Source organism: Ovis aries, chromosome 6 (assembly GCF_016772045.2).
Source record: "Ovis aries strain OAR_USU_Benz2616 breed Rambouillet chromosome 6, ARS-UI_Ramb_v3.0, whole genome shotgun sequence".
NCBI lineage: Eukaryota > Metazoa > Chordata > Mammalia > Artiodactyla > Bovidae > Ovis > Ovis aries.
The window spans coordinates 91,520,402-91,548,193 of NC_056059.1; the positions used below are offsets into that span (position 1 = coordinate 91,520,402).

The 27,792-nt window shown below is 43.1% G+C and overlaps 2 protein-coding genes across 3 annotated transcripts in view; both read right to left on the bottom strand.

Annotated features, from left to right (window-relative positions):
• Positions 1 to 2,800, bottom strand: part of PPEF2 (protein phosphatase with EF-hand domain 2) — a 57,982-nt gene extending 55,182 nt beyond the window's left edge. The window contains exon 1 of the mRNA XM_060417249.1: positions 2,687 to 2,800. The gene's annotated coding sequence lies outside the window, so the exon portion shown is untranslated. The remainder of the gene's footprint in view (positions 1 to 2,686) is intronic.
• NAAA (N-acylethanolamine acid amidase) lies at positions 346 to 26,857 on the bottom strand. Of its 2 annotated transcripts, XR_003589699.2 has the most exons (12): positions 26,597 to 26,857; positions 25,848 to 26,012; positions 22,876 to 23,002; positions 16,505 to 16,595; positions 14,865 to 14,941; positions 10,623 to 10,795; positions 10,209 to 10,271; positions 8,891 to 8,957; positions 7,638 to 7,666; positions 3,677 to 3,785; positions 2,687 to 2,835; positions 346 to 1,074 (listed from the first exon to the last, which is right to left on the bottom strand). XR_003589699.2 is itself a non-coding variant. In XM_012180181.4 (11 exons), exons 1-10 carry the CDS (start codon positions 26,797 to 26,799, stop codon positions 3,710 to 3,712), a joined length of 1,071 nt encoding a protein of 356 aa, XP_012035571.3. In that variant the 5' UTR covers positions 26,800 to 26,857; the 3' UTR covers positions 346 to 2,835; positions 3,677 to 3,709. The 2 variants fall into 2 exon arrangements, 1 of the variants encoding a protein (XP_012035571.3); XM_012180181.4 differs by having other exon boundaries at positions 346 to 2,835.
• Positions 26,858 to 27,792: the final 935 nt, after the last annotated feature.

The following is a 27,792-nucleotide window of genomic DNA, read 5'->3' on the forward strand; positions in this document are numbered from 1 at the left end:
TCCCTGGGTTTATAAATGTCAGGATAGTTGGTGAACGGGAGGACAATGCTCACTAGGACATCTGGTTGTTCCACTGTCCATTAATAACTGGTCTGAAACTGGACCAACCCCTTAAGCCTACATCAGAGAATCCAAAGTTAACTGGCTGGCAGGGTCCAAGACTCTGGGTTTGCCTCATCAGGAGATCTTTCCTCCTTTCTTGGTTTGGAGTATACAGTAGTGAGCACATGATTAGAAATCTATCCATTACCCTAGGTAACACAGCTGACTCTTCACTGCCAGAGCAATAGCCGCTCAACAACAGCGTTAGGTTTCTGTCAACTTTAGTAACAGGAGAGCCAGTTATTTTGTCAGCAAGAGCACGTTTATTTGGGAATAGCCACAGGAGTACAATTTGGGATGTGCAAATTATGGCAGACCACAGGCAAATCCAGAGAACAAGAAAGAGGAGTTTGTTTTTTATAGGGAAAAGAAGGGGTTTGGGAGGCAGTGTAATCATGAAAGAGTTCACTGGAGGAAGCTAGCAGTCCAAAGTATGGAGACTTCTCATTGGTTGGGCAGCTACAGTCTGATTGGCTGGGCTGTCACCACAGTTTTCTTCTTCCTCTTAGATAGTAGAGTAGGCAACACCTTCCTGTCTGAGATGTAGACATATATCTCTTCCTGTGTGGAGTACAGTCCGCACATACAAACGAGTTCCATTCCAAGAGTGTATTTGTAAGTCCAATTTGTTCATATGCCCAACACAGTTAGCCTAGGTACCCAACTAACACAATCAGCTATATAGTACTGTACTGTGATAGGTTTATAATTCTTTACACACAAATAATACATAAAAACAAACACACAAAAGAAATAAAACATTTTAAATCTTACAGCACCTTGAAAAGTACAGTAGTACAACAGCTGGCATATAGGGGCTGGCACCAAGTGAACAGGCAAGGAAAGTTATTGACTGGAGGACGGAGAGGAGTTGGGAGATGTTAGGGATGAAGGATGGTCCGCAATAGGAGATGGAGGGCAAGCTGCAATTTCACTAACATCTGACACTGATGGCACAGGCTCGGTTCCTTGCTGGAACGAGATGCATGTTTGCTTCTTTGAGAATTGAAGGTTCGTATACAGGGGACTTACTGTGATCAATGATGCATTGGTTGGGAGTGGTTCCCCTACAGGTCTGTCTCTGCTCCAGTTTTAGCTGAGGTGTCCTTAATTCTGCAATTCCTTAGCTAAGGTGGTGTTAGGAAACCAAACTTCCCTTGGCTACCTCCTAGCACAACAAGTACTGCTTGTTGCTCATGGGTACATTTCTCTGGGGAAGTAGAAACTCAATTACATAAAATCAGGGAACAAGAACACTGGTTACAACAAGTTTCACCTGATTCCCCATGGTCCTTCAATCTTTAGGACAATTATGCAAACTGGATTTGTCATTCTACTTTTAATTTTGACTTGCATAACCATTTTAAGGCTTTGTACCTGTTGGCTGGCAAATAACTGCAGGAATGATGCACCAAACAGTATGATGTCAGCTCAACACTTCGCTTTCAAATTCCAAGGCTTACAACCTTGACAAGACCTAACTTAAGAACGGGAGATGCCTGAGAGCTCCTCTTTACCTTCCTTGTTGCTCAAATGTGGCAAATAGCAAATGCTACTTGCTCTTTCCACCCAACACAACTCTTAGGAAAGGTCCTTCCTGGCACTGAGGGATGCAGACAAAAATATTTCAGCCAAAACAAACAACCCGATGCTGCATCAGTGATGCCTTCAGAGAAAGGTCTTGATCAAAAGAGAGAAATGTGAAAACAGATAAAGCATGCGAGCATGCTAAGGTTGCTTTAGTCATGTCTGACTCTTCGCAACCCCATGGACTGTAGCCCGCAAGGCTCCTCTGTCCTTAGGATTCTCCAGGCAAAGATCCTGGAGTGGGTTGCTACTTCCTCCTCCATGGGATCTTCCCAACCCAGGATCAAACCCGCATCTCTTATGTCTCTTGCATTGGCAGGCAGGTTCTTTACCACCTGTGTCACCTGGGAAGCCCAGATAAAGCATACTTGATTTTTTTTGTTTGTTTGTTTGTTTTTTCATACTTGATTTTAAATGGAGTGGGGAAGCCATGAAAAGAAAGTTGTTGTCTATGGTTATACAGCCAGGAAGAAGAAAAAGTTTTTGCATTTCTCAGCAACAGCAAACTGACCATTGCTTGCAACCAGTGTGAAACTGCAACAACCTTGAACTCTTGTTCTTTTCTAACAAACTTTTGTTCAAAACAGTGCTCCCCAATTTCCTCCCACATTCCAATAAAAGCTAACTTCCCCTTTGTTTTTTAGACTTGCCTATGGTTTGCCATTGTTTGCTTGTCTTGAATTGTTAACTCCTCTGCTATTCCCTAATAAACTTCTCTTTGCTTAAAAATAATTGCTGTTAATTTTATTTAAGGCTGGCAGATACTTCCAGAAGTACTTCCTAATGAATAAGGAGGTTTTACCTGCTCATTTCTTTATAAGCTGAGATATGACCACATAGGTATAAATAATGGTGAGAAGCTGGGAATAAACCCTGAGGATATGGCTTGCCCTCTGAGATCAAAAAAATTATCTTTGAGTTGTTCAAGCTAGCAAAGAAGAAGCTCGGAGAAGGTCAAGGCAAACCTTGAAGAAAGGACACCCATTACCCACTTTACCATGACAAGCTCCAGATGGATCCTCCTGCTCCCATTGCACAAGGTTGAAAAGTTTAATGAGGAAGAAGCCTGTATTGGTCATAAAATATAATCTTTTCACTTTATTTTTTTAAGTGCAGTTCTTCAAAAATTTCATTTAAAAAAATCATCTGTAAGGAAAAAAAACAGGCTTAATTTAAACTGATTTTAATATCCTCATAAGCGAATGACCAAACATCAGGCTAGGTTTATAAATTTCAGAAGACTCTTGCAATCAGAAAAGGTGTCCTGTCCATCAGTGGCTGCCAAGATTATTTGATTTTAGGGGCAGCAGAAAGGACTCCTGCTTCTTCCTCACATCTTTCCTCTCACCTATAGACTCACTGATGCCTACAACAAATTCTGAGTGTCCTTGGTCCTTCAGGGTCTGTCTGCAAAGGAACTGGGCTTGCCTCCCTGTTTCTTTGGACACACAGAAGTCTTACAGATATTTGCCCCTCTTTGTAAATGAAGAGGTAACACTTTGCCCTGAAAGCAGGTTTTAATAAAGGGCAAAGGTCACTGGGCATCAGATGATTAGCTTTCAATCAAACAATTAAAATTAAATACCAAATTGTGACAATGAGTATGTGCAGTCACCTCAGTCATATCTGACTCTTTGCAACCCCATGGACTGTAGCCCACCAGGCTCGTCTGTCCATTGGATTTTCCAGGCAAGAATACTGGAGTGGGTTGCCATTCCCTTCTCCAGGGGATCTTCCCAACCCAGTGATCGAACCCAGGTCTCCCGTATTGCAGGCATATTCTTTACCATCTGAGTCACCAGGAAAGCCCAATTGCAACAATAACCTGACGCAAATGACAACCATACACCAGACACCTGTCAGAAAATATTATGTATGTATCAATGGTGAGGATGCCACTGTCTTTCAGGAGAAATACCAACACACATCTACCTGCCCCTAGACCCACCCCTTGGGAAAAAAACACAAAACAACAACTTTAGCAAACCTTCATAGAATAGGTGAACTCTCTCTTCTGCTTTTAACTCAGATTCCTGATCCTAGTCATGTACTTGTCTGGGTTGGCAGCACTCATTACGGTAGTATAGATTGTATAGCTGAAAATAAAGAGAGGAATTTTAATATACACATCATTTTCTCTAATATCCAAAGAGGGAAAAAAAAAAAATCCCAAGCCTTTCCCCTAACACTTGGGATCAGGGACAAGAATACGAATCGAGATGCACGTATGTCAGAATAATGAAAAGTTATAACTCAAGCAACCACACAAAGTGTTCTTTCCTATTCTGACAACACTGTGGGAGGCTGAGTTTAAATTTAAAATCCTCAGATCCCTCTGAGTTCCTCCGTGGCAGGAGGGAGAGCTGGCTTTGGCCTTCAGCCTCGCTCTGCCTGGCCCACAAGTGGCACGTGTGTGCACACTCCACTGTTCCATCCAGGCTTCAGCTGCGACACCCAGCCATCCCCCACCAGACACAACATCCACAATGGCTGCACACTGCCCTCAAGAGACCACCACCAGGAAGCAGACCGCACAGGCCCTAGAAATGGCTTTGGTGCTGTTCAGGCTAAGAAGTCCAGGGTCCTGGACTTCTGGGTCAGACTTCTTGGGTCAGACTCTGAGTGGATTCCTTATATCATGGGAGAGTCAGAGGGAGGCCAGAGTGGGGCCCGTAGAGCTCAAGAATCAAGACCGGGGCCCCACTTGCCTAATCTAAGGATGAAAAGTACAATGTCACTCATTCAACATTCTGTAGAGTCAGAGATTCCCCAAACTTGCATGTGTGCACACACACACACTCAGGTACTTCACTTCATTCCTCTCATCTACCTCTTGCCCCAGACGCTAGCTGGGATTCATGCTCAAAGCATCTGGAGCCAGGCTATTTAGGGATAGGTGCTGGTACCCTGCAGCCGAATCGTACACCGGACTGAAGATAGCACTATGAGCACATGCAGAGCTCATCCAAGGGTAATGAAGGTTCCCAGAACAGGATCTCAGTTACTTCAGTTCAGTTCAGTCGCTCAGTCGTGTCCGACTCTGCAACCCCTCGAGTCACAGCACGCCAGGTCTCCCTGTCCATCACCAACTCCCGGAGTTCACTCAAACTCATGTCCATCGAGTCGGTGATGCCATCCAGCCATCTCATCCTCTGTCGTCCCCTTCTCCTCCTGCCCCCAATCCCTCCCAGCATCAGGGTCTTTTCCAATGAGTCAACTCTTCGCATGAGGTGGCCAAAGTACTGGAGTTTCAGCTTCAGCATCAGTCCTTCCAAAGAACACCCAGGACTGGTCTCCTTTAGAATGGACTAGTTGGATCTCCTTGCAGTCCAAGGGACTCTCAAGAGTCTTCTCCAACACCACAGTTCAAAAGCATCAATTCTTTGGCACTCAGCTTTCTTCACAGTTCAACTGTCACATCCATACATGACCACTGGAAAAACCATAGCCTTGACTAGACAGACCTTTGTTGGCAAAGTAATGTCTCTGCTTTTCAATATGCTATCTAGGTTGGTCGTAACTTTCCTTCCAAGGAGTAAGCATCTTTTAATTTCATGGGTGCAATCACCATCTGCAGTGATTTTGGAGCCCCCAAAAAGTAAAGTCTGACACTGTTTCCACTGTTTCCCCATCTATTTCCCATGAAGTGATGGGACCAGATGCCATGATCTAAGTTTTCTGAATGTTGAGCTTTAAAGCAACTTTTTCACTCTCTTCTTTCACTTTCATCAAGAGGCTTTTTAGTTCCTCTTCACTTTCTGCCATAAGGGTAGTGTCATATCTGAGGTTATTGATATTTCTCCTGCAATCTTGATTCCTTAGTTGATAGTAATCATTACATGTAAAGAGCCTGAGAGTCAGGGATCTGTGTTATTTATGGTTCAGGGATCGTAGTTCCTTTTGGGTTTTCAATTACATGGTAGAGAAAAATGCTTCTTAGTAAATTTTAGAATTTCTGACAAATCTCTTTTGCCAAAGCATTTCAGATGCCATTTAAACATTCCTAGTCTTTTAACTCAGTAATTCCCTACTTCTGGGAATCAGGCCAAGGAAAATAATAAAAAGCGGGGTGGGAGGGGAATAATGTACTAATAATATTTATTTCAGAGTTTTAATGAGAGAAAACAACTGAAGAATTTTTAACTCAACTATACTACATTTGATTGTCTATGATGAAACTATTTAAAGTTATATGGGCTGTTTACAGTATGGAAACTGCTTTATTAAAATAAATATTGATTATACTATTAATCTTTAAAAGAAACATCATTTATATAACTGTTAAAAAACTATAAGAACACAAAAATAGGTCTTCATATATTTTTTAAATGAATATTGAAAGGGCAATATTGTGCCCTAGTGGAAGTGGGTTGGAGCTGACTCTGGGAGGCTAGTGAGAATCAGTGGTTAAATATTCAGGAAGGTTATGAGCCAACTGTAATCCTGAAGTAGGTCAGGGTAGGTATTTACACCACGGAAGTTGATACATGCTACAAATCAGGAGAGTCTTTTGTTTTTGCTCTCCCTGCCCTCAACGAGCTAGTTCACTAGTGCAGTACTGGGTCACTTTTGACCCAAATAACTCATTTGTTAGAGTGGGAAAATACTAATTTTTCTGGTTTTGGCTGTTAGAATATGTTTACAGGAAATTTTTAACAATTATCTTTTTATCTGGACATACTTAAAAACAATTCCAAAGAGATACATTCCTGTTGTGGTACAAAGTGAAAGAGTAACCCCAGGTTTTAAAATGTCACTGTAAACATACAGCTGATTAACTTTGTTGTACAGTACAGACTAACACAACGCTGTAAAGCATTTATACTCCAACAATTTTTTTTTTTTTTTTAAAAGAAAGTGTCATTGTACCTAAGGAATCTTAGAACACCCAAGTACTACAAAAGTTCTTCTAGAGGCCATCAGGAAAACTGCTGTTTTACATTTGTGTAAAAGAGGATCCTTTCAAAGAAAAAAATCAATTGGGTATTTGAAACTAAAACTCACTTTACAAATTTTATCTGTACTAGACTATTTCTTGAAGAATACCATTTTAATATTCTTGCCTTGGAGAAAGAAGCAAGGATGATGAGAAAGTAAGAAATGCTGGGCTTGGGAATTTATGGAAGTATAAGAAGGAGAGAGGACTCTGTATTGACTTGCTTCCTCTTTTATATTAGCAAGTTAAGCCCTGCCCCATGAGCTGGCCTCAGGTGTTGATAAGGCAATCAGGCATCACTGGGAGGGGGAGGGGGCCCTGAGGAGTGAGCTATCGGCCCATTTAGCCTTGCTAAGATGGTGACGGTGGACCTTGAGAGAGTCCTGTGCAAGTTTGGCAGGGGCTACACTTCAAGTTTAACTAAGAGCCTCCTATGGCAGCGGCAACACGGCCCAGCGATTCACCTCAGAAAAGGAGGTGGGTGAAATCCCAGCCTGTAGATCCGAGAAGCCACAGCTCACAGAATGCTACTGTCAAGGGCACAGGCTAAAAGAGAATCATTCACTTAGGCACTGAATCATCTGTGAAATGAGGACGAGGGTAGCAGAAACTCCCCAGGGAGATAAAGGAAAGCCAAAGGTGGCTATAGTTTAGTCCTCTGAGTGACATGAAGGAGCTCATAACCACCGAGGGCGGCCCCCAGCTAGCAGATGGATTTAGGATGAACATGTCATGCCCTCTTCTTCCAGATCACTCTATCTTCCTTACCTTTGGTTTTCTCCATGGACTTCCCACTTGACACGGTACATGAGTTTATCTTCCCCTCCCTGCCTCCTCCCTGCTCCTGCCAGTAGAATGCTGGTCCCAGAACAGAGACTTTGTCACTGTGGTGTTGACAGCACCTAGACAACCTGCTCTGCGGGAGGCCCTCAGGTCCCTGCTGAGCCCGAAAGTGCATGGAGAGTCTACCGTGCTGGGGAGATGCACGATGCATGCTTAACATGGCACTTACTTGTTACACACTGGAAACACTGATAAGACCTGCAAGGGAAAAGTCATATGAAAAGACATTTACAAATACATAAACTGAATTTTTAAAAAGACTACTAAAAATTTAAAAAGTTACATGCATTCCAATGTTCATGGCAGCATTATTTACAATTACCAGGATACAGAAGCAACATAAGTGTCCATCAACAAACGAATAAAGAAGATGTCATAAATGGATATGTGCACTCAGTCGCGACCAATTCTTTGCAACCCCCTGGACCTCTCCTCTGTCCATGGGATTTTCCAGGCAAAAATACTGGAGTGGGTTGCCATGTGAATATATATACACACACACTACACACACACATACACACACAGTGGAATACTAGTGGAATACTAGTTCACACACACACACTAGTTAACACACACACACAGTGGAATACTAGTTAACTAGTTTATGAAATAAGGCAGAGAAAGAAAAATATAGTATGACATCACTAACATATTGAATCTAAAAATTAAAAATGAATGTATATAGCAAAACAGAAACAGACTTATAAACAAGAGAACAGACTAGTGGGGAGAAAGAAGGAGTGGGAGCAAATTAAGCGTATGGAATTAAGACATACACACTCCTATATAAAATAAGATTCAAGGATATATTATAAAGCACAGGAAATATAGCCAATATGTTATAATGACTAGAAATAGACTATAATCTTTAAAAACACTATGTTGTATGCTGTGCTGTGCTTAGTTGCTCAGCCGTGTCTGATTCTTTGCAACCCCACGGAGTGCAGCCCACCAGGCACCTCTCTCCATGGGGATTCTTCAGGCAAGAATACTATGTTGTATACCTGAAGCTTATACAGTATTTTATAGCAAGTATACTTCAATAAAATAATAAAAAGACCAATAAATAAAAGACTATTAAAAGGTAGAAGAAATACATGCAGAATATCTACAGGAAAGAAATAACTTTGGTTTATCTTGGGGTGAGAGTTTTGAAACCTTTCTCTTATTTTTTCTTTTAAACAAATGAACATATGTCACAACTATGCCTTTTTTTTTTTTTTTTTTACATGCAGAAAGGTTAAGATGGACACGTTAATCTATATGGTTACAAGCTCAGAAAATGTCATCTGGCTTTTCTTTGACATGTTTTCAACCAGGTAAAACTTTAACAATGTTTGATTTCAGAGAATATTTTTTAATCACTATTGAGAAAGACATCAAACATCCTGGGTAAAAACTGGACACTGTGACACAAGTTACCTGGAAGAGCGTCTCCAGGCTGAGGTTTGCCTGGCCTGTGGCATTAAGGGCTTTGATGGCGGGTGTTCTGTAAGGACAATGATCAAAGGTCACCTGGCACTTCAGGAAACACTGCTTCCCTCCAGCTCTCATCTGGGGAGGCTCAATACAAAGCCTAGCCTCAGTATCTCCCTTTCCTCTGAACAGACGCTGGCCCCCACACTTACGTGCTGCCTTGGCTCAGAGCACCATGGTAAAGGCACTCAACAGCCTGGCCCAGTGGCCCCGTCTGCTCAAGGAAGCAGGATGGGGGAAATGTTTGCTGTGACCTGACCAGCTGCCATCCAACATATGGGCCAGTAAAATCAAGGAAAAGTATACAACTACTTGCTCTCTGGGGACACACTGAATTATACTTAAAGAGTTTTTCAAAATTAGAAGGTAAATTAAAGCACCCAGTTTTATTTATTTATTGTTGTTGTTTGTATGTTTGTGTTTTTGGCCATGTGCAGAATCTTAAGTTTCCCAAACAGGGATCAAACCCAGGCTCCCACATAGGATTTCAGAATAGGCTTTCAGCGCCAAGTTCTAACCACTGGACCCCCAGGGAACTCCTCAGTTTATTTAAGTATAGGAAATATTTTCCTTCCCAAAATAGTCTTACATAGAAAACCATGAATCTTGTTCCATCATTTCCTTTTAAAGATGTGTCAACAACAGAAAGAGACTTGCAGACTTAGAGAACAAACTTATGGTTGCCAGGGAAGAAGGAATAGTTAGGGAGTTTGGGATGGACATGTACACACTGCTATATTTAAAATGGGGAGCCAGCAAAGACCTACTGTATAGCATAAGGAACTCTGCTTAATGTTATGTGGCAGCCTGGACAGGAATGGGCTTAGGAGAGAATGGATACATGTATACATTCAGCTGAGGCCCTTTGCTGTTCACCTGAAGCTATCACAACATTGTTAATCAGCTATACCCCAATACAAAATAAAAAGTTTTAAAATAAAAAATAATAAAGAGGTGGGGTGGGGAAGACAGGTCAACAGAGGCTCAAGAGGCCACCCAGTGAGTCATCAGCAGAGCTGGTGGTGAAGTCTAGGGTTCCTGCCCCCGAGGCCAGAATCAACCTCGTCCTTCCAACTCCCACCCAGCTTCCTGTCACGCTCTCTACCACATACTATACTCTCCTGGCCGAGGCACTGGCTGGGGGCCCAGGTATATCTTCTGGGAGGAGACAGCACCTGTAGTCCTTTCCACTCCCTGGAGCAGTAGGGGCACATTCTCCTGACCACAAGAAAACACTGCAAACCAGGCAGCGTGCACAGCCTACCTTCGGTCATCTCCTTTAGGCACTGGCCTCCAGTGGTCATAATTTGTCTCAACTCGGAACCACCTGCAACAAAGCACATCATCTTGTCTTCAGTTCAGTTCAGTTGCTCAGTCATGTCCGACTCTTTGCGACCCCATGAATCGCAGCACGCCAGGCCTCCCTGTCCATCACCAACTCCTGGAGTTCACTCAGACTCATGTCCACCGAGTCGGTGATGCCATCCAGCCATCTCATCCTCTGTCGTCCCCTTTTCCTCCTGCCCCCAATCCCTCCCATCATCTTGTCTTACCTGAGGTCAACTGGGACACAGCTAAAGAAAAAGCACATATAAAAATAAACAGTATCTCTAGGCTCATCAATTAAAAAAAAAAAGATTATTGATACAAAATGACCAGAGCCTTTAATTCTACTCACGCTCCATTTAAAGGATCTAGAGGCCATATGTCTGCGGGGCCACCTCTGTTCCTTGTGATGACCACTCCCTCCTTGGGGGATGTGCCGCCAACAATGTAATAAACATCAGCAATAAGCGGAGTCTTAGCCAGTTTGTAAATAGCTGCTTCAAAGTTTTCTGATTCACTCAGAGTCTGAACAGAAAGACAAACCTGCATTACCATCATCATAGTTGTCACTTACCCACACCAGGTGATGGACAATTGGTCCAAAACATATACTCCTGCTCTATGAACCCATGGCTATAATCTTGAACTGCTCTGACCTCATTCCCTTGTCACTGGGGCTCCTGAGATGGAGGAAGCTCCAGTGGAAAGGCAACAGCAAGAGGATTTTTCTCACAAAAGAAGAGAACTTTGACATGTTATTTTGGGTAAGAGGGCTTCCTTTGTGGCTCAGCTGGTAAAGAATCCCCCCGCAATGCAGGAGACCCGGGTTTGATCCCTGGGTTGGGAATATCCCCTGGAGAAGGGAAAGGCTACCCACACCAGTATTCTGGCCTGGAGAATTCCATCAACTGTACAGTCCATGGGGTTGCAAAGAGTCGGACACAACTGAGCGACTTTCACTTCACTTCACTTGGGTGAGAGACCCTGCTCACCAAAACAAAGGCTGTATGATTTCAAGGCAGATCACCCTTGCAAAGGTCTCCCCGTGTTCTTCACTGATTTGTTCTCTCAGCAGGCATTTCCTGAATACCTATACTATGTGCCAGGCACTGCGCTGCTGTGGCAACAGAGCTGTCAATATGATGGACCCAGTCCTTATTCTCCCCAAACTTCCATAGATGAAAGTAAAGTCAACCGGCAATAGCGACACAAGGTAATGAGTGTCACCACCAGAGAAGGAGATGCTGCGGAAGTCACAGTAGGGGACTGGTCCTTACCCAGGCCACTGAGTAGACCTCCAAGGGAGGTGTCATATGAGCTGAGGTCAGAGAGACAAACAAAAGTCAGACCAGAGAAAGCAGTGATTGTGTGGGGTTGGGAGTGGGGGTGGGGAAGAGCTTCAGCTCAGTGGAACAGATTGGCAAAGGGCTGGAGAGGAAAGAGAGCGTGCTGGGTTAGAGTGGCAAGCTGAACTGGACTTCCTGAACACTTCTGCAGGCCCCCAACACGGATGGTTACGGGGATCACTTTCCAAACCTTCTGGTTCCACGTGTACTCCTTCCTCAAGCTCATCCTGGTGGAGAATGTCCTGGCTAGAGGGCCAGTCCCTCCCACCTGCACCTTTACCAACACTATTTCATCACTTTTAGAGGGTACAGCCATCTCACCCTCCTGAATAGTGCCAAAGCCCAGTGTCAAGGGTAGGGAGAGGGCAAACAAAAGAACAATTCAAAACACTGGTGTCTGCAGAGGTGCCATCATTCAGTACCATAAACCATTAACCACGGCAAGCTTTGTGGACTTTTCCCAGCCTTATGCATATCGCTTACTGTCAGGGTGGGGTAGTGGGACTTGAGTTGGTTTGTTCTCAACTCAGCAAAATTTTATGTGAGGCAATAGGAGATGATATTGTGATGGAATATGTGATGGAATATTTTTTGGATTATGTTATCTATAGCATCCTCTAAGTGCTAGCAAAGAATTCATTGCCTCTAACAGAATTCTGTAAGAACAAAGCAAAAGAACATCAGTAAGAAATACTGAAAGTAGCCGGATTTTCCTGGTGGTCCAGTGGTTATGACTCCGTGCTTCCAATTCAGAGGCCATGGGTTCAATCCCTGGTTAGGGAACTAAGATCCCACGTGCCACATGGTGCAGTCAAAACAAAAAAAAAAAAAAAAGAAAGAAAGAAATACTGAAGGCAGTGGTGACTGCTATTATTCACCCTAGTGGCACACTGAGGGGGAGATAGGAACCTCATCTATCTCAGGGAACAGAGGAAATGGAGTGACTGCTAATGGGTGCAGGTCTCTCTCCAGGGGAATGAAGATGTTCTAAAACTGACTGTAGTGATGGTTGCATAATTGTGACTTACACTAGAAACTAGTGAGCTGTATACTTTAAAATGGGTGAATAGTATGGTATATGAATTGCATGGCATTACTTCAATTAAATATACATCTACCTTATGACCCAACAATTCCACTCTTAAGTACTTCTGTAACTTACTGAACTGGACTTAAGTTTACAAAAAGACTGGTACAAGAATTCATACAGCAGCCTTATTCATAGGCACTAGACCACCAGGAAAGTCCAGCTACTTTCAGTATTTCTTACTGATGTTCTTTTGCTTTCTTCTTACAGAATTTCTGTTAGAGGCAATGAATTCTTCGCTAGCACTTTGGGGATGCTATAGGTAACATAATCCAAAACATATTCCATCACATATTCCATCGCAATATCACCTCCTATTGCCTCACATGTAATTTTGCTGAGTTTAGAATAAACCAACTCAACAGCCCCAAACTGGAAATGACCCAATGTCCATTTATGAACAACAAAATGGATAAATTGTGGCATACTCATACAACTGAATCTTCAATAATAAAAAGGAATGAACTAGTGATGCCAATAAGGATGAGTCTGAAAAACATTCTGAGTGAAAGAAAAAGAGTCTATATAGTATGATTTTGGGTATATGAATTCTAGAACGGGCAAAACTTTTTATACTGATAGAAATCAGAGTGATGCCTGGCAAGGAGGTGGGGAGTCAAAGAAGGTTGGAAGTTGACTAGAAAGGAGCACTAGGGAAAATTACCAGGGACATTTGGAAACATCTGCCAACTAAAAACTGTTACCCACTGTGTGCCTCTACAAAAATCAGGTCACTAGCCACTGCAGTCGCTGACCTTCAACATACCCTGAAAGGAGTTCAAGGTGGAGAGATGAGGAATGAGGCGTTTTGTGCTCTGGAAAAAACCAGCAGAACAGGGCCTTCAAATAGTTACTTTCAGGAGAAGATTTTATGAGCCCAATTCTTTCATTTCCTCATATCTAGAAAAGCATTAAAATCATCAATGATGACATCTGCTCCTTCTGACTAGCGGCAAGCCTCTGCCAAAAGAAGTGCTTGACAGCCCGTTCCCCCTTCACTGAAATCATATATTATACTGACCTTCCCCCCATCTCTTGGAGCAGTTTCTCAGAGATATCTGAGATGATGACTCCCCGGCTATATTCCTCATTTTGCTGCAAATGAAACTTAACTCACAACTCTTACACTGTACATTTTATTTTAGTTGTTAGGGTCTATATTTTGTGTCTGTTTGGTGGTTACATGGATGGATAAATGAGTGTGTAAAATTCCCAAAACACACTGAACAAAACCCTTAATATTTCTGCATTTCATTGTATGTAAATTATAAAATGAAAAAAAAAACCACTCTTGGTATTTAGATTCCCTTGGAAAGATTTACATTTTAGTTTTATTTTTAAATGTCAACATGTCCAATACACTAGATTTTTGCAGCTTTTTAATCTTAAGATGAAATACTTTAGAAATCATCTTAAAAATATGTGAAGGGTGCAGTGTTTATTAACATATTTAGGGAATATTCAAGTAAAAAGTTTAGGAAAATTTCAAGCCTAGAGAGTCTTGATTATTTACAGCAGGACAAGGAAAGGCCCGAAAGGCTAAAAGGGAGGCAGGGCCAGCTCCTTTCACCAGAGGTATGCTCCAGAAAAATGTGCTTCCTATGGTCAGAACACAATTTACACGTGGCTTGGAACTCTGCTGACTAATAGGCAATGTAAAGCCAGATGTTCCTTTTGTTGTGCGTAGAGTTATCTTCTAACACATTTGTTTTGCTCATTAAGATACTTGCCAATGAAGATGAATGCATTTGCAGTTGGAGATTCTAAAAGAAGGGTACATCTACATCCTTAGAAAAGCTTTGATCTCTTACCGCAATCAGCTCTTGTGGAAAACTGGAGCCTATGACAAAGATTCTCCTTCTTGACCAAACTCTTGCCAGGCACCTGGGAGTGCCCCCTCCTCTCGCTCTGTGTGTGCTATGCGCTCAATTGCTCAGGCGTGTCCAACTCTTGCAACCCCATGGACTTTGCCCTCCAGGCTCCTCTGTCCATGGGATTCTCCAGGCAAGAATACTGGAGTGGGTTGCCATTCCCTTCTCCAGGGGATCTTCCCAACCCAGGAATGGAACTTGCATATTCTGCATTGGGAGGCGGGATTCTTTACCACTGGACACCAGGGAAGCCCTTAGGATGAGGTGAGCTTAACAGTAAAAATACTCACAGTTCGGATAAGCCAGCTGACTGGTGAGTGTCTCTGAAAAAGGGCTGCGATCATGTTCTCCCACCACCAGCCTTTATCTGCCAAGGAAGGAATCATAATGTTGATACACACTAGAATTGCTGCCCCAGAGGCACATTTTATTGTTCAGGCATTTTAACTCAATCTTAGCAGGCTAATGATAGAACTAGTTTTCATCCGGTTAAGGTTTAAAAGCGGTTTGTTTTTTACTTTTTTAACCCGATCATACCATAACTATCAGTTAAACAATCTGAGCCACAAAATGATGGAAGCAAAGCCCCTTTTGTTCATTCTCTGTAAAACTTCAGTAACTGTCATGCTGTGCTTTGGGTACTACTGGTTGAGAATTAGTCTCATTCTCAGGAGACACTTAAGGAAATGAAGAAATAAAAGAGGATAAAGAACTATTATGGACACAGATACATCCTCAACCAGCATCTTCCTGGTCAGGCTTATATAAAAAGGTAAGAATACATCAACGGAAATAAAGAGACTCCTGGTATATGTCTTTCTCCTTTATTCAGCTGCAAATTCCTGAGGACAGACACCAAGGACAGAGCCTAGTTTTCTCAGGGTTTCCCACATGTTGGGTAACTGAGTGGTGTCCCCTGAGCCTTGGGGCATGGCAGTGGGCTGTATAATAGAGCAACGAGGCAAGGACCCAGGAGATCAATTTGAGAACCATCTCTCCCATCTACTAGCTGTCTTTTCACCTTGTAGCTTCAGTTTCCTCTTTTGCATAATAGATCCAGTTAATAAAATCAGCCCGGCCTAACCAACAGGACTGCTGGGAGGGTCTAATGAGAGAATTTAGAGAAAATGCACAGAAAATGGTAAAGCGCTTTACAGATGGTGCTTGTATAATGCCATCACTATATCCTCTAACGACTGCAATCGTTTTCAGACAGTCTTCTGTTTCCATCTTAACCCAACACGATCTAGCCTCTATAAAGCAACCAAATGAAAGTTGAGAATGTAAAAGCAAAACAGATCTGTTCACCCTGGCCTAAAATCTTCCTGTGAAAGTCGCTCAGTCGTGTCTGACTCTTTGCGACCCCATGGACTACTGGAGTGGGTAGCCATTCCCTTCTCCAGGAGATCTTCCCATCCCAGGGATCGAACCAGGGTCTCCTGCATTGCAGGTGGATTCTTTACCAACTGAGCTACCAGGGAAGCCCCAGAATCTTCCTAGGGCTTCCATTTTGCTTAAAACCCAAACTCCTCCTCACAACCCTGCACCTGGCCTCAGCCTCCTTCTCCATCTCTAATATACTCCCCCTTACTCCATCCTGTAGCCACATTACCGTCTTGTTTCTGGAATTCCTCGCCCAGCTTCTGTAGACCTGGGTCATGTAAGTCAAGCTTCCCTGACCCTATCCCTGTAGTACTTGCTCCATGCCCAACTTCATTCTCTACCACATCTTCCTGTTTTACTTTCTTGGGAGCACTTATCAGTAGCTGAAATCACGTTCATTGCTCACATGCACACTGCCCACCACCCCCCACTGAAACGGAAGCCTGGAACATGGAAGGTATTCCGTGTGCTCTGTTGGCTGACTGAATGACGTGCTTGGATAAAACTGAACAGGGATAGGGTTCAAAATGTTTGGGAATTTGAGTACCTCGTTCATCACCAGAAACGGTAAACTTGTGTGGACTCTGACCCGTCCATAATCCTACATAGCCAACAAAAGTGGTTCCTGTGTAGGCAATCTGAAATCAAGAGACAAGATATCATCTCATTACTCAAACCAAAAGTACTTTGAGATACCTGTTTTGCCCCCCAATTTCATGGATTTCTTTTTTTCTTTTAAGTTCCATCCTAATACTCTGAAATAGCCTTCTAGATTTAACTTTGAGGGCCCAGGGACAGAAGTCAGTGGATATGTGACCTTGGATGAGGAAAAAAAAAGATACATCTTTATTTTCATTAACTTCTAACTGAAATTTTACTCCCTCTGTAACGAATAAATGCAAGAACTCATGTAGTTATAGAGTGCCTGTGGTTTCATCACCAGGAGAAATTGCAGGTATTTTCACATACATAATGGCATCATACATACATATCTTGAAATATCATTCATACTTATCACCATTCTGCATTTATGGTGGAGTTATTAGACCCACTGTTAAATTTTACTAGCTAATGTGTTAAGAAAAGTATAATATAGAAATAGCTGTATTTCAACATAACTGGTTTTCTTCACAATGTTATATATTTCACTTTATGTATTTATAAAACATTATCTTAAGAAGGGATCAATAAGCTTCATCAAACTGCGCCATACAGAAAAAAAGAAGCTCATCCTAGAAGTAGCAAATGGGCTTCCATTTAAAAACTTGTCTTGACTCAATTATAAGAAATTAATATCATGTTCTTATAAACTCTACAAAGTAAAGGGAAACAAGTGAAACTGTTTAGTAATAATCAAATTTAAAATTTAATTATGAAAAAAATTTTTACATACATCTTTCACTTAATCCCCTGATTATTCCATGAGTTCTAGGGATTACTCCCACTTTATTTATTTATTTTTTTGCTTTGCTCCCACTTTCAATTAAAGAAATGAACTCCAATGACTGCAAGACATTACTATATCCCTGAGGGAAAAAAAGACACTCTACTAGCTATTTCAGACACCAGACTTCATTTTTCTTTTTTGGGGGGCCACATCACGCAGCATATGGGATCTTAGTTCCCAGACCAGGGCCTGAACTCACACTCCTTGCACTGAAAGCACAGAGTCTTAACCACTGGAACCACTAGGGAAGTCCCCAGATTTCAGTTTTCAAAGAGGTACTTAGAAGAGTGCCCAGCTCATATGGTGCAATAAAAGTGAACTAATATTTTTATATTTTGAGAAATGAATGGACATAGCTTCATTTTTCCCTAAAAAGCTGAATTTTATGCCAGTAACTTTTCATTTAGCTGTATATTTCCACCTTGTCCGATTATAAAATAATTTAAAGTGGCTAAATTACAAGAGAAAATGCAGTGGCCTCAATTTTCTAAATGACTTCTTACCCAAGACACACTGAGGGCCTTTCATGAATTCTCCCCATTTCCATTCATGGAGGTAAAATGGTAACAAATCTACTCATTATTAAAGCCCTTGCAAACTGTAACTATAGGAAGAAAAAAGTAATCTTATGGTCACTTCATTCTCATGATACACTGACACTCACATTCGTGTCACTTTTGAAGAGTTCAGAAAATTAAAGTTATAAAAATCAAAATCACTGGCAGTTTTCCAGATATTTTAGAATATGTAATTATAACTATAAGATAGAATTTGTAAGATATTGTATCTTGTGCCCAGCTCATATGGTTCAATAAAAATTGCTTTTATTTCTAAATTTCAACGCTTTCAATTGGGCTTCCCAGGTGGCTCAGTGGTAAAGAATCCACCTGCCAATGTAGGAGATGCAGGTTCAATCCCTGGGTTGGGAAGATACCTTGGAGGAAGAAACAGCAACTCACTCCAATATTCTTGCCTGGGAAATCCCATAGACAGGGCAGCCTGGCAGGTTGCAGTCCATGGGGTTGCAGAGTCAGAGATGACTTAGAGACTGAGCGTTCATGAATGCTTTCAATTGTCTGTGACAGGTCATTTTGCATAAACTCTTAGCTGGGGCAGGAGACTAATTTACAGTCTGAGTTTTGTGGAGAAAACTGCTTGAAGGCCTGGGTTTGGTCCCACCTCTGCCTCATCTCCTCCTGTTGTTTGGAGCAAATCACTGTCTAAGGCCCGGCCCTTTCATCTAGCAGATAAGAATGGAAGTATTGATTTGAGTCTGCTTCACAGGGCTGTTATGCAGATCATAGGAAGTCCTGTATCTGAAAATACTTTAAAAATTATGACTACTAGATAAGAATAAGAGCTTAATTCAGTTCTGTTCAGTTCAGTCGCTCAGTTGTATCTGACTCTTTGCGACCCCATGAACTGCAGCATGTCAGGCCTCCTTGTCCATCACCAACTCCCGGAGTCCACCCAAACCCATGTCCATTGAGTCGATGCTGCCATCCAACCTTCTCATCCTCTGTCGTCCCCTTCTCCTCCTGCCCCCAATCCCTTCCAGCATCAGAGTCTTTTCCAATGGATCAGCTCTTCACATGAGGTGGCCAGAGTGTTGGAGTTTCAGCTTCAGCATCATTCCTTCCAATGAACACCCAGGGCTGATCTCTTTTAGGATGGGCTGGTTGATCTCCTTGCAGTCCAAGAGACTCTCAAGAGGCTTCTCCAACACCACAGTTCAAAAGCATCAAGTCTTCGGCACTCAGCTTTCATCATCCAACTCTCACATCCATACATGACTACTGCAAAAACCATAGCCTTAACTAGACGGACCTTTGTTGGCAAAGTAATGTCTCTGCTTTTAAATATGCTATCTAGGTTGGTCATAATTTTCCTTCCAAAGAGTAAGCATCATTTAATTTCATGGCTGCAATCACCATCTGCAGTGATTTTGGAGCACCCAAAAATAAAGTCAGCCACTGTTTCCCCATCTATTTCCCATGAAGTGATGGGACTGGATATCATGATCTTAGTTTTCTGAATGTTGAGCTCTAAGCCAACTTTTTCACTCTCCTCTTTCACTTTCAGCAAGAGGCTTTTAGTTCCTCTTCACTTTCTGCCACAAGGGTGGTGTCATCTGCATATGAGGTTATTGATATTTCTCCTGGCAATCTTGATTCCAGCTTGTGTTTCTTCCAGTCCAGTGTTTCTTATGATGTAATCTGCATATAAGTTAAATAAGCAGGGTGACAATTTATAGCCTTGACATACTCCTTTCCCGATTTGGAACCAGTCTGTTGGTCCATGCCCAGTTCTAACTCTTGCTTTCTGACTTGCATATAGGTTTCTCAAGAGGCAGGTCAGGTGGTCTGGTATTTCCATCTCTTTCAGAATTTTCCACAGTTTATTGTGATCCACACAGTCAAAGGCTTTGGTATAGTCAATAAAGCAGAAATAGATGTTTTTCTGGAACTCTCTTTTTTGATGATCCAGCGGATGTTGGCAATTTGATCTCTGGTTCCTCTGCCTTTTCTAAAACCAGCTTGAACATCTGGAAGTTCACGTATTGCTGAAGCCTGGCTTGAAGAATTTTGAGCATTACTTTACTAGCATGTGAGATGAGTGCAATTGCGCGGTAGTTTGAGCATTCTTTGGCATTGCCTTTCTTTGGAATTGGAATGAAAACGGACCTTTTCCAGTCCTGTGGCCACTGCTGAGTTTTCCAAATTTGCTGGCATATTGAGTGCAACACTTTCACAGCATCACCTTTCAGGATTTGAAATAGTTCAACTGGAATTCCATCACCTGCACTAGCTTTGTTTGTAGTGATGCTGTCTAAGGTCCACTTGACTTCACATTCCAGGATGTCTGGCTCTAGGTGAGTGTGAGTGATCACACCATTGTGATTATCTGGGTCATGAAGATCTTTTTGTACAGTTCTTGTGTATTCTTGCCACCTCTTCTTAATATCTTCTGCTTCTGTTAGGTCCATTTCATTTCTGTCCTTTATTGAGCCTATCTTTGCATGAAATGTTCCCTTGGTATCTTTAATTTTCTTGAAGAGATCTCTAGTCTTTTCCATTCTATTGTTTTCCTGTATTTCTTTGCATTGATCACTGAGGAAGGCTTTCTTATCTCTCCTTGCTATGGGAACTCTGCATTCAGATGCTTGTATCTTTCCTTTCCTCCTTTGCTTTTCACTTCTGTTCTTTTCACAGCTATCTGTAAGGCCTCCTCAGGCAGCCATTTTGCTTTTTTGCATTCTTTTTCTTGGGGATGATTTCTTGATTCCTGCCTCCTGTACATGTCACAAACCTCCGTCCATAGTTCATCAGGCACTCTGTCTATCAGATCTAGTCCCTTAAATCTATTTCTTACTTCCACTGTATAGTCATAAGGAATTTAAGAGCTTATTCAGTGGATAACTTGTTATTGGGCAGATAACCTGTTCTTTTATTTTTTAATATTTATTTATTTGGCTGTGCCAGGTCTTTGTTGCAGCATGCAGGATCTTTCGTTGTGTCTTTTTTTTTTTTTTTTTTTTTTTCAGTTGCAGCATACAGGATATAGTTTCCTGACCAGAGATGGAACCTGGCCCCCTGCATTGGGAGCATGGAGTCTTAGCCACTCGACCCCCAGGGAAGTCCCAGGATAACCAGATAACCTGTTCTTAATTTAGCAAAACAATTTATTGGTCATGAGCCCTCATCAGAAAGACAATACCCAAGTGTAAACAGTTAAATTTGATAATAATAGCCTGAGCACTGAGAAAAGCCAAACCAAAAGACTGTTTCCCATAGGAGCTCTAGGAGTAACAGAAACAAATGGAACAACTGTTGGTTAGGGTGAGTCTAGAGGGAGCAGTTGAAATTATTTTTATTGCACTTATGTCAATTTTTAAGAATATTTTCTCACTGTAGAATAATGGAGAAAAGCATAAAGTAGTAAACGAAAATAATTAGTGTCCCCTCATTCAGTAATAATTACTAACATTTTGTCAGGTGTCCTTTCAGAATTTATTTTCATGGATATTGCTACCACTTAAAACCATTTTTGAAGTAAATCTTCAGCTACAAATCAAATTGGTAATAGTGCTGAAGTGAAGGAATGAAATTGGGAAAAAGGAGAAACTTTCACCTTAAATTTCTGTACTGTTTGAATGTTTATGACAAACAATTATTGTTTGTAAAAGCAAACGAGTTTTCAGTAAATGAGTTTCTAGTATTTGTGACTCAAACTCTAAATGCAAAGAACAAATGAAATAAAACCCTTAAACAACATTCTCCCCCCAAAGCCAAGATCTGACTTTTGGATGCTCTGCTCTGTTTCATGGCAATGATATGCTTTAGGTATTCAGCAAACACTGATTACTACTATATCCCTAGATATTTATACAGAGATGCGACAATAGTACACATTTGGTTGTACTTTTAAAGAAACTTGGAGAAGGCAATGGCACCCCACTCCAGTACTCTTGCCTGGAAAATCCCATGGACGGAGGAGCCTGGAAGGCTGCAGTCCATGGGGTCGCTGAGGTCGGACACGACTGAGCGACTTCACTTTCACTTTTCACTTTCATCCATTGGAGAAGGACATGGCAACCTACTCCAGTGTTCTTGCCTGGAGAATCCCAGGGACGGGGGAGCCTGGTGGGCTGCCGTCTCTGGGGTTGCACAGAGTCGGACACGACTGAAGCAACTTAGCAGCAGCAGGATGAAAATAAAAAGATTTAATTTCTTAAATATTAAAGAGAGTAGTTTAGGTCAATTATAGTTGTAAAGAACTATTTATTATTTGGCCACTATTTATCAAGCATCTACCTTATGCTTTGCATAGATCACTTCATTTAACCTTTATAACTATCTCCATAAAGTAGTTATTAACCTCTCTGAGCTGTAATCTGCAAAATGGGTATAAGTAATTTCTCAAGTTCACAAAGGAAGTGACAGAAGTAAGATTTAAACCCAGCCCTGTTAGATCCCCAAAGTAGGTGTTCCTAGCCATTGTGCTACCCAGCCCCTCCCTATTCTAGCAGCAGCCTGAACATGGAAAAGCAAAGAGCTGACTTAGTATCATAAGTAGACGATTGGGACTTCCCTGGCTGTCCAGTGGTTAAAATTCTCCCTTTCAGTGCTGGGGGTGGGGGTTCCATCTCTGTTAGGGAACTAAGATTCTGCATGCTGAATGGTTCAGCAAAAAAAAAAAGAAAGAAACCAAGTAGATGATTGATCATAGCTCCATAGAGATTTCCCTAGGGAAAAATGCTTGAGCTCTGTAAGTAGGTACTCAATAATAATAAATGACTCTCATTTCTACAGGCATACTTGATGTAAATCTCTCCATAGTTTTGTTTTTCCAGGAGGCTGATGTTTTTGGTATCTTAAATTGGTAACACACTTAAGCTGCAGACCATCTAAGTCACCGCCAACCGGTTAGCAAGTCTCTGATTTCTGAATCTTACACTATACGGACTATACCTGCCCATTCTTTATGAACTGTACATCCAAAGTCAAGTTGCGTAAGAAACTTCCAAAAGGATAATCCAGATTCCGGCCATGGTAAATGTGGCCTTTGGAGTCCTGAGCCACAATACTGGTGCAGAATCTGGGAAAAGGGAAAAGTTCAACATGAGTGAACAACAAAAACAAGAAAAAGGAAATGAGCTTTTTATTTAAAAAGTAAGTCCTCAAAGTGTTTTTTTCCCCCGTTTATAAAGAACACATATGCTATGTAATCCTATGGATTCATAATTCAAGATGAAAAAGACAACTGGACACAGCTCTAGTGCTTCTTCAGTGTTACTAGACCTTTGCTCTCAGCACACATGACATTGAAAACATACTGAATGAGAATTTCATCCTAAATCTAAATCTGAAATGGACCTATTCTGGGCTCAGTGAGATCACTTAAATTTGCCTGCTCCTCTGCTTGGAAGTATGTATCTATTTAACATGATATTCAAAGCTGGTTGAAGCTCATCTCTCTTCCGAATTTCTCAGAACAAGTACAATGACACCAAACTATTCTGCCTCACAGTTTCACTTTCTCTTCTTGAGAAAGGGGTGAACAATTTAGGGGTTTTGCACTTTTCCAGTCCTCCTTAGGGCTCCCTGCACAGAGCTAACAAGAGAAAAGAATCTTTTAAGAACTACCAGCTGGAGAGATGTATTTTGAGGAAAAGAGGAAGAGGTTTGTTAAGATGTCTAAATGTCCATATTCCCTGAGAATATGTAATATTACATAAAAATATTTAAATATATCATGTTCAATTCTAGGGCAGGGGAAAGATACACACACACACACACACACACACAAACTGAGAGGAAATATCCTGAAGGATGGATGGTCATTTCTAAGTAACAGGACTGTGGTTAACTTTCTTTATCCTTTTCTTTATTAATTTTCCATAATGATTACATAGTACTTTTAAGAGTATTATTATTACATAGTACTAATTAAGAGAAAACAAATTTTACTTTTTTATTATTTAAAAAAGGAAGCTTGGTCGGGTTTTCATTTTTTCCAAGGTTTCTGGTGGCACCTTCTTGGCAGTGGTGCCAAGAAGGAGATAAAAGAGATGGAGGTTTGATCCCTGGGTTGGGAAGATCCCCTGGAGACAGGGATGGCTACTCACTCCAGTATTCTTGCCAAGAGAATCCCATGGACGGAGGAGCCTGGCAGGCTACAGTCCGTGGGGTCACAAAGAGTCGGACACGACTGAGCAACTAAACCACCACCACCACCATCAGTGTTTCTTATCTTCAAAGAGTTCATGTCAAGAAGGGAACTGACAGAACACCGGAAGTTGATAAAGTTTGTAGACTTTCTGTCAAAGGTGATTTTTCAAAACTGGGCAGGCAACAGTTCTTCTGTGTCATGCCAAATGTTTTTTTTCATGAGAGGCCCCCAAGCACAGGTGACAGCTAGGGAGCTGGGCTCTGCTCTGGGAGATGCGCCGCAGTGCACTGGGGACACGTGCTTTTAGCAGCAGCTCTGATGACTCAACATGCACCTGACTTTCAGCAAATTGTCCCCTTTGAGGCTTGGTTTCCACATTACAAAATGTAATACCATCTCCAGGGCCTCGTACCTAGTAGGCTCAATAAAGGGTAGCTAGTTTTACTTGAGTCTGAGCAAATTCCAGGAGATGGTGGAGGACAAAGGAGCCTGGCATGCTACAGTCCATGGGGTCACAAAGAGTCAGACATGACTTAGCAACTGAACAACAACCACAGCCTTGCTTAATCTTATTCAAAAAGTCTTATACCGGAAATGAGGACAAAACATTTCCTTTGTTAATGCTAGTGGAATCTGATGGTGCTTTTCCTTGTCAGGCAATTCAGTATATATCTTAAAATCAAATCCAAAAGTTAGAATTTTTTTACTAGAACTTTTGCTTTAGTTGGTTTGAATACAGTAACTCCAACAAAAGAAGAGGAAAATGAAAATAGCTAATTTTTTCATTGAGAAAGTCACATGTCAGAATAGGAAAAAGATTGGGGTAGGAGACAAAAAATGACAAAATTAACTTAGGTCAATTGAAAAGCACTTTAACATATTTGTGTCTATCTGTGTCTTAAAACATTTCCCTGAAGAGGATGGCAGTCACAGTGATTCTTAACCTATACTGCCTAGGTATTCTAGGAGGTGCCAAGAAGCAGTAAAGTTTCATTATCCACAGGGAAAAAAAAAGGTTTTTAAATATTTTTGCAGGCAGAAGGTATAAGTATCTGAAAGATGTTACTAGATGAAGCTGGTCTGGTGGCAAAACAATAAGTCCTGAAGACAGAAATCAAGTCAAATCTCTCTTACTTCCAAGACCTGTTACTGAGCCCACAGACTTGAGGCTCCCCCCTGACTCTGCCTGGGATCAACCGCACACTCCGCATTGCTTTCCCCTGTGTGCACCACAGCCGATCATGCCCACTGCAGGTATCAAATACTGGCTAGCTCTGCAAGCCAGAACAGCGTAGCCTGTGCTCCCACCGCCGGAGGAAATGGGCTGAGAAAGAGGAGTCATGATCACTAGCCATGATGAACATGGAGGGATAAAGTCAGAGAAACAAATGAATGCTGGGACAACCCCCTGACTATAAGGTTGGACAGTCACTGGATTAACTTAAGTGGGGGATTATTTCAAAACTTTCCTGGAAGACTACGTGTTAGCAGAGTTTTGAAAGTGGGAGGCTACCCGGATTGGAGAAGGGAAAAAAGGGGGCTTCTCCAAGAACAGTTCAGTGTTGAGGTCAGAGAAGGTGCTTTTCTTCTTGAAGCTCATAATCTGCTGCTCAGACTCACCCAGAGAAGCAAAGAGGAAGCACTGCAGGTTCCTGGGGAACCCGGTCAGCACCCTCTTTTTATCACACTGAAAGCACGTCTCCTCCCACTCAAATGTCGCCGGAATCCCCGCTAAATCGCAAATTAATCCGCGCTAGAGCTGCGCACTCACGCGCTGAACTCGTAGGCCAGGTTGAGAAGAACGCAGTCGACCAGGTTGAAGTCCAGGGCGTCGCACATGCCGCGTATCTCGTCGGTGAAGGGCTGCGGCAGGAAGAGTTCCAGCTCCCGGACGACTTTTCTGATCAATGCAAGGACCCACGGCGGGACATAATCTCTAGAAAGGGAAAACCACGAGGGTGTCTGATCTGCTCGGAGGTCGGTACTATGCGTGTGTACTGGGGGTGCTGGGGGGTACCTAAAGCTTTCCTTCTTGGGGTGAGTTCTAGATGCCTCCCTTAACCAAAGAGCTGACAATCCACGTCCAGACAGCATCACCCGAACGCGGAGTCCAGGAGAGAAAAGAACATCCAAGAGCCGGAAAGAGGGTGACGGAGAGTGGTTCCCAAAGGGGTGAGCCTGGGGTCCCTCGAGGCCTGCTAGGAGTGCGTGGGGGTGCGTTCCCTACTGTAGCTGAGCAGCCGGGGCGACAGCCCGGGTGACAATCCACTCGCTACCTTGATCCAGAATGGCTGGTGGACGAGGGTGCCATTGGTGACACCGGACCTGAAAGTCAAACCAGCTGCGCCGGGTCACCCCCCAACCCCGACGCTGCCGGCCTGGAGCAGTGGCCAATGCCAGTTCTAGGCGGCCCTACCCGCTGCCACTCCAGACGCCCGGGGATTGGAGAGTGTTTGGGCAGCACGTGTCTGGGCTTTCCCACACTCCCACCCGCGCCCGCGCCCCCTCGCCGGCGCTCACTGGATGATATGGGCCATCGCGGAGCGCAAGAAGTCCCGGTCGTAGTGCTGCAGCACCGGCAGCCAGCGCAGCTGGGGAGACGCGTCCAGGCTCACATTGAAGAGCGGCGGGGCAGGCGGCGCGGCGGCGGCCGACACCTCGGCTCCGGCCAGCAGTAGCAGCAGCGCCAGCGCCGGGCGCGCGCTCGGGCCGGCGGCTCTCATTGCTCGGGCGGCCACAATTGCGACCCTGCGGCCACCCGCTGCGCCCCGGAGGAGCTCTGGAGAAGGAGGAGGCGGAGCCTGGGGGCTGGAGGGGGAGCCTGCGCGCCGCTCGGCCCGCCTAATCCCCGGGACCCGGAACTGCGAGTAGAGCTGCCTCTCTAGCCTAGCCTGTGGCCTCCCGCCCGGATGCCTCCTTACCACGCCCGCGTCCCCGCCCCCGGCCAAGCGTGCGGCGGGGTTCCAGGTCCCGGGATGATAAATGCGGCCGCCGGCTTCTCACTCCCGCTCCCCGCCCCATCCCACTCAGGTCGGCCGAGAGCGTGTAATCTGCGGCGTAGAGGGTGTTTGAGAAAATGATTTCAGCGGTGAAGCGGGACAGTTCTGTTGGGGTAGGAAGAGTCCTCCTACCCCCACCTCATTTGCTTTTATTTAAATTCTTCAAAAGTTTATATGGATTTTATAAGGGGAAGGAGAGCTTTTTGAGTTCAACAATCCTACTTCTCAGTTTCTTTTAAAAAGCTAAAAACTTAGCTAACATCTATGTGCCAAGTGCTTTTGCCCTTTCTGTCTCATCTAACCATCAAAACAAGCCAGAACACTGCATCACAACCTACAGGGGGTGGAATGGGGTGGGGGTGGGGGTGACGGAGGCAGAGGGACGTTCAAGAGGGAGGGGGTACATATAGTTATGACTGACGTTGATGTATGGCAGAAACCACAACAGCACTGTAAAGCAATTCAGCTCAGTTCAGTAGCTCAGCCGTGTCCGAGTTTTTGCGACCCCGTGACTGCAGCACGCCAGGCTTCCCTGTCCATCACCAACTCCCAGAGCATGCTCAAACTCATGTTCATCGAGTAGGTGATGCCATCCAAACATCTCATCCTCTGTCATCCCCTTCTCCTCTTGCCTTCAATCTTTACCAGCAACAGGGTCTTTCCCAATGAGTCAGTTATTCGAATCAGGTGCCAAAGTATTGGAGTCTCGCTTCATCA

What these genes read in the sequence shown, in the direction of transcription:
- NAAA (XM_012180181.4), bottom strand. Translation starts at nt 26,799, where the DNA reads ATGAGAGCCGCCGGCCCGAGCGCGCGCCCGGCGCTGGCGCTGCTGCTA. An exon ending in GCGATGGCCCATATCATCCA is followed by an intron (nt 26,013 to 26,596) that starts GTGAGCGCCGGC and finishes TTCCCTTTCTAG; the next exon opens with AGATTATGTCCCGCCGTGGG. An exon ending in AGTTCATAAAGAATGGGCAG is followed by an intron (nt 16,596 to 22,875) that starts GTATAGTCCGTA and finishes TCTTGATTTCAG; the next exon opens with ATTGCCTACACAGGAACCAC.